Source organism: Hyposmocoma kahamanoa, unplaced genomic scaffold, assembly GCF_003589595.1.
Source record: "Hyposmocoma kahamanoa isolate Upper Pololo Valley unplaced genomic scaffold, ASM358959v1 79, whole genome shotgun sequence".
NCBI lineage: Eukaryota > Metazoa > Arthropoda > Insecta > Lepidoptera > Cosmopterigidae > Hyposmocoma > Hyposmocoma kahamanoa.
In genome coordinates this window covers 3056689-3063722 of record NW_020653993.1, presented here as the reverse complement: position 1 = coordinate 3063722, position 7034 = coordinate 3056689, and the positions used below count along the sequence as shown (strand labels likewise).

The 7034-nt window shown below is 37.1% G+C and overlaps 1 protein-coding gene across 1 annotated transcript in view; it reads left to right on the top strand.

Annotated features, from left to right (window-relative positions):
* The window catches only part of LOC113233519 (ryanodine receptor), a 275950-nt gene that overhangs the window by 252679 nt on the left and 16237 nt on the right, over positions 1-7034 (top strand). Inside the window, exons 94-96 of the mRNA XM_026468642.1 lie at positions 2069-2190; positions 5120-5219; positions 6791-6873. Coding sequence (XP_026324427.1) covers positions 2069-2190; positions 5120-5219; positions 6791-6873 — 305 coding nt within the window. The remainder of the gene's footprint in view (positions 1-2068; positions 2191-5119; positions 5220-6790; positions 6874-7034) is intronic.

The window sequence follows — 7034 nt, the reverse complement described above, 5'->3', positions numbered from 1 at the left end:
TATAAGTCTTGGAGCTGGTGGTAAGAGACACGCCTGTCCATAACAGTTGCGGTACCACTCGGTGCATTAAAACGCAAAGATCTGAGGGGCACTTCCACTGCGCCCGTCACCCTGAGACATAAGTTGACAAGTCCCATGCGCCTGTAATTTCACCAGCACCCCTATCCTTCAAAACCGGGGCGCGGTTCACTGAGCGATCTCTTTCACAAGGAGCTCTACTGCTACTAAAAAAACGTTCATATTGCGACTGAAAGATTTGAATCCATGGTCATACACCAAATTAAAATAATATAGACGAGATTGGGAGGAGAAGACCAAAGTCAGCTGATTTTACTTCCTAGTGAATGACGTAAGTTGCTCTACTATGGTCCTATATAAGAGCACGCAGTGTTTAAAGATGTTTCAACAATTTCGTCGGTGCTTTGTAGAATGGGCGAAAGCGCCATTTTGAAAAATTGTTCAGTGGAGCGTATTTTACTTTTTCACGACCGTTTTAAAATATTTACGTCCTGTTTTAAAACTTAAGCTTAAAAACCATAAAAAATGTAAATAATGGTTCCCTGATTTTTTTTCAAAATGGCGCGTGGCACTTTCAAAACTTTCAAAACCCCGACAATTTGTTTCTTGCAACACTAGTATATCTCGTACTGTAAATTACATTAATGATGAAAAAATGTTACTTGTATAATTGGATTTAGGACACATGCACACGGCGTATTTTATAGACGCAGATGCAGAGGCTCGAAAACCAGATTGTTGCATTTGCGTCGGTATCTTCAAAGCTGTACAAACGTACGCGAGAAACGCATTCGATGCTCGTCTGTATCGCACTTGACGATTCATGGAATGACGAATATGATATCCAATAACAGTTCTCACTCTCGTTAATCGTCTCAACACATTTACTAGAATCGGCTTAAGCCGGTTATAAAAAGCTTTAAGTCCAAGTAATAAATGCGAAGACGTTTCGCGTACGCTTCCGCTTGGACCGCCCAGACGCGAAACGTGTAACGCCTATTTCCCTCTTATTATAGGGAGATAAATCTTTTATTGAGATTCCGTTTCGATGAGTATGGTGACTCCTTTACGTTTTCTTTTTTCTTTTTGGAACAGTAGTAAGGCCGGCGCTAATAATTTAAATTAAATATCGATGTATTACTTTCTCAAACTCGTATCTTAGAGTGATTATTCAGGAGACGGCAAAACTTTCTATTTACTTTAAATTTCTTATAAAGGGTGTTAATTTAGATGCATTACTTTAAAAATAGGTAAAACTCAGTGTGTGAATATGAAGGAAATGTCACGTGAAATCAGCCTGCAAAATTTGTGTCTACAATCCATTTTTTGCATTTCAGTAACTTTGTAATTAAAGATACGAGTTTGAGAAAGTAAGGCGACGCTATTCTAATGATAAATGTATTCTAATGCTTAGAATAATAACGCATAGAAACCTAGTCCGCACACGCTAAGTGAGGCAAATTGATGCGCTCCCAAAGGGCCTACACGAGCGGGCGGGCCGTCAATGCTCAAGGTCAACTTGCACCGCGAACAGCTCAACAATTATAGCAAAAATGACGAAATGTGCGGTAAATGAGTGTAAAAATACGTCAGACAAACATAAAATAGATACTAACATCACATTCCACAAGAAAGTAACGCGTTTCAACTTGTATTTTTATATAAATATTCACTAAAACCGAAAATTAACCTACTACTAAAACTAGCCTACATGAATTTGATTTTTGCCTCACTTGTGACAGTTCGTTTGATATGAAACTATCATTCTATGCGTTATTATTCTAAGTTCTAATGTATATTTTACTAAGAGCGACCCCTAGAATTTCTTGCTCATTCTTCTCACGTTCTACTACTGCAGTATAATCAAACACGCGAAGGTATTTGTATATATACGAGTGACTGCGTAAAGCGCGTACGAGCATAGGATAATTTATCCGCGCAGTAGACGCGCGTTGCTCAAATGTTTACTGAATTTGAAAAACACGCCGTGTGCATAGGCCTTTTAGAGTTTTATGTTCTGTGATACCGGATGAATTATCATCATTACCAGGTACATATTCGGAGTGCTCCTCGGTCTAATGAGAGGGCCGCAGCAGGATGAGCCTCCACCAGAACCGACGGAGGAAGAGAAAATCGGTCAGTTGAAGCTAAGGTTGCTCACACAACAGTCAAGTAAGACACATACACCTTTTAGGCAACGTGTGGACGCTTTGCCTATTACTCATTGCAATATAATATTTTTTTTGCCTTTAGTCACTTTCAGGTACATAGTTATTTGGGTAAATGTTACCATTAGTAATTTTATCTAAAAACCCTCTGTGATGTGTTCAAAAACCGCAAATTACGACCAGCATAAAGATAAACTGTTTTGTCAGAACAAATTTCTTATCTGTGAAAATGCTATTATTGCAGTAATAATAACATCGAATTCGATTTTATTATTACATTCAAATTTCGAACATCTCTGAAAAACAAAACAATTTGATTCGAAACTTTTTTCACGCATGTGGTTTTTATTGACCGCCATTTCGGCAGTCGTAACATGCGGTTCCTGCACATCATAGAGAGATTATAATATGTGTATAGATGAAGCAGTGTATGGAACTGTACTTAATTAGGCATTAAAACACTCGTGTGATGTTTTTCACAAACCCCCACTCGTATCTTAATAAATTACTATTATTGCTGACTCTATTTACCAGTTGGATAGGAAAAGTATTTAATCAATAAAATTTTATCCAAATTACGTTCTATTCCGACTCATCATCATCGTCAACCCATTTATACGTCCCACTGCTGGACACGGGTTTCCTCCCAGGCGAGGGTTTAGGCCATAGACGCCACGCTGGCCGAATGTGAGTTGGCGACTTTACACGTTTTCTTTCGTCGAAAAGCTCATGGTAAATTTCAAATTAAATTTCGCACATAAATTAGGAGAAGCTCAGAGGTTTTTTATTCATTTATTTAATAATTACAAAAACATTAACACGATTTTACTTTACACTCTTAAACCTAAACGGATTTGTATGAGTGTTGCAACTCCTCTAACATAATACGTAAAATAACAATTTTATTAAATGTAAACAAAAGGTGGGATCTGTAGACAAAAGGTCTACTTGAGAGGCGAGAGGTCAAACTACCACTACTGTATTACGTCATTCCGACTCATGATTCTTTAACATGGTAACTCGAGAAATTATCCACTTATTCATCACAATTATTTAATCGAAGAAGTCAATTGTTGAATTGAATAAAAGGTATGCGCCTCCCAAATATTCAATCTATCATTTTTGAAAAACATGATGTAATTGCATTACCTAAATATAGTTAAATTTAAAAATAGCCTCGTGGTAATGCGCAGTTTCTTGTTTCAAAACTGCCAACTTAAAAAGCGTATTAACCCACGCTCGAAGCGCGCAAAATTTGACCGTTGTTGGCCGGACGCCACCGCTTCCTCGCCTCCGTCGCCTCGAACCGCAAGAAGGCGGAACCCTACGATCTCGTTACACGCGCCGTGCAAGTTTTTTAGTTATATAATATAATTACTTTCATTACAAGATATTCTTTGGTTGCACCCCCTATTACAACTGTTAAATTTCTATCCTAAGGTTGCCCGGAAGAAATTGCTACTTAGCAATAAGACCGCCTGTTGTACATTATCTCTGTGATACTTACATTACTATTCTGTTTTGTCATTGTAATTTATAATATGCAATAAAGAATATTTTATTAATTTTTTTATAGTTTTGTCGCCTCAATGTTGAATCTCAAAATTGTTTCAAGGTATTGAGATTGACGAATTTACTGTCGACATTTAGTTCTAATATTATAACGTCAAAATGTTCGTTAAAAATTTTTACAAAATTTTTAATAATCATATGGAGACTAGTTGGATTCTAGCTTTCAGTATTCATTTTAAAAGTGACTAAACGCAAATTGAAACTGCAAACATAATGTCAAAACGCAGATAACCGTTAACAATATTTTAGTACATACTTGTGTACAGTGATAATATTTTTTTTCCAAATTTAACATACGTTTTGTTTTTAATAAATTTTTTATAATAAAATTGTAATATTATTGAAATTAAGAAATAATTCTTAATATTAGTAACAAATTTATATAAGGGTATCACCACATTTATCGACTAGGAACCGCAGTAATCCGGTTAGAAAAACTATAAGTCCATGAAATGGACATCCGAGCGATCTTTTAAACTCTAATTGCATAGACGTATAGCTTTTTCTGGTCGAGTCAAGCCGATTCCTCATTAATAAGTGTGGTAAATCCCTAATACGAATAACACATAATTTTACTGAAATCTGCTTTTCGACTTAACACTTTACATTTTACAAACATTTTATTGTAAATTCGAATAATCATGCAACAGCTCGGAACGCTCTTGTCAATTCGACACTATTCGTTTGCTGGTGATGCGCGGGACAGGAACGCCTCGACCATTCACAAGAGGATACCTCTCGCACCCCGCAAATCGCTAGAAAGTAAATTGGCAGAGAGCGTTCTCCACCGCCTTCGCTCATACGTTTCAGATACTTCCATCTATTAATGATTGTATTTTATTTAAGAGAGAATTCCTACAACTCGCTTTATTAAAAAAATATACAATAATAATTGTCGTGTTTTAATAATTACTCATGATAAATAACTGAAAATTAAATAATTATGTTCTTCTGAGTCGTAATCTTCATTGTTGAATTTTGTGACCCCGAAAGGTTTTCGAAACTTTGTGAACGAACTTTGTGGCTTCACTCAGGGCAGTTGTTATACGGAGGCCATTGAGAACGGGCACTTGGTCACTCCATCGGCTAGGCAATTGACCGCGGAGTCTTTTTCCTTCCACCTTACCTACCACAACCAGTTTGTCTGGTTGTCGACGAGCAATATGAAGAAAATTCTTCAGAATTCTCTGGTAGCATATTGTAGAAAGCTTATATGTAATACTGAGCTGAGGTTTGTGCGTCTAGCGGCTTATGGTATGCTGAGCATCCTTCTCCAGCACCACATCACGAAAGCGTCTATTTTTTACGTTCTAATTATTATGTTAATCACTCAATTTCTGTTATCACATTTTTTTCTTTAGGTACATCGAGACATCTTCCAGCATTACCACCAGCTGATGACACTGGACAAATGCAAGTTTCTGCTTTCGGCCTGGACATAACTAAAGAGGACAATGGACAGTAAGTCACATTTGATTCAACGGTTTGTGTCTTCTTGACGAAACTTACGTTGCGGATTTAGATAATTATGTAATTAATTTCTTTTTAAATTCAACTATAATATCAAGTGACGGGACGAACAAGTCGTGTAACTGATGGTAAGCTACACGTCTGTCTATAACAGTTGCAGTGCCCTGTGCCACTCACAGCTTTAAACCGCGAAATAAAGATGTGAGGGGCACTGCCACTGCGCAAATGCCTGTAATTTCACCAGCACCCTTACCCTTCAAAACCGGAACACAGTAATGCTCACATTTGTTCGTCCTGTCACTTGATATTATAAACAAAAATTAATTAATTCGAAAAATAATTTGTTCTTGTGGATTTCCGACGCACTCATTCTAGCGAGTAAAGACTGTTTCACGCGTACACACTAGAACCACAGATCATTTAATAGTTACTACGTAACAGATACTTCACTCTTATACAAAATCGAAAATACCTACGCTATAATAGCCTACTAAATCTGACTAATGACACCAGGCGCTCACTACGACGAAAAAGGAACCTAAGCACGCGCTCAGAGAGGTGAAAATTACGTTGCCCGCCGTGTGCAATCGTGCGGAACCGAATGCTGGGGTTGTACAAGGATTGTAATGTAAATAAAAGACTTGTCTCAGCGCTAGCATTGTCGGCGATACACTCAGCGGTAGGCACTTATCACGTAACCTTGAGCGAGTGACAGAACCCTGCTAGTACCTCGTTACTGTATCTGTCACGTTACGGTTAGAACTCGCTAATTAGTGTCCGGCTTAAGACGCTACTACAAATCCTACGTCATCCTAATTTTGTCGACCTGTCATTCTAATCAAGCTATATTTTACGGAGTATAACTATACTAGGCAGTATATAACTATACCAGTCATAGAGCGTCCGACAACTTATACTCGAAATGTAGATAGTTATTCAACCAACAGTTTTGCAGGTAGTAATCAAGTTGTTTCTTTAAAGCACTAAGTATTTAAGTAGTATATATCTCTTTGTAACTATCTATCTAGGCACAATTATTTCAAAATTCCAAACCCTTTTTCTGTGTATTTATTGTACCATAATCTTATGGCGCTTAGACAAATTAAAATTTTTTTTGGCAACATCAATATGTATAATCGTCCTCTTTTTAATATCTCTTTAAAAAGCCGTGATAGCCTAATGATTTGACGTACCGCCGCTCAAGCAGAGGGCGTAGGTTCGAATCCGGGTTTGCACCTCTAAGTTTTAGGAATTTGTATGCAAAATTTAATTTGAAATGGTATCTTTCAAGAAATGTGACAATAGACACAAGTTATTCAGTCGATATATTATAGGCATATAATATTCTACAGTATTTAAATGAAAATAATAAATTTAAATACAGAAATTAAGTAAACTGAATTCGATATTGACAAGTTAACATTGCCAGGTGAAAATCGTTCAATTTTTCTCTTATTTAGTGCCATGAGATTCGGGTACACTTATATCTAAGTGCATTTTATTACTCAAAATTTCCTACTCTCTTGCTGTCTTTTTTTTTGTATTGTTACCCTGCTTTTTAGGATGCAAGTAAAACCGCACGAGTCGCCTAGCACATCAACGCCATCTAGCGGCGAAGAGGCGGAAGCTTCTCCCGATGAAGGGGGTGAACAAACTATAGAACAACAACCGCCTTCTCTGATCGATTTATTAGGGTATGTATAATCGGTAGCAAATTAATATAGACCTCTGCGAAAACGCGCAATAACCCTAAAAATGTAAACAAAGAAGAGAGATCTTGTACGCCATCCAGCCGAGTATTAAATC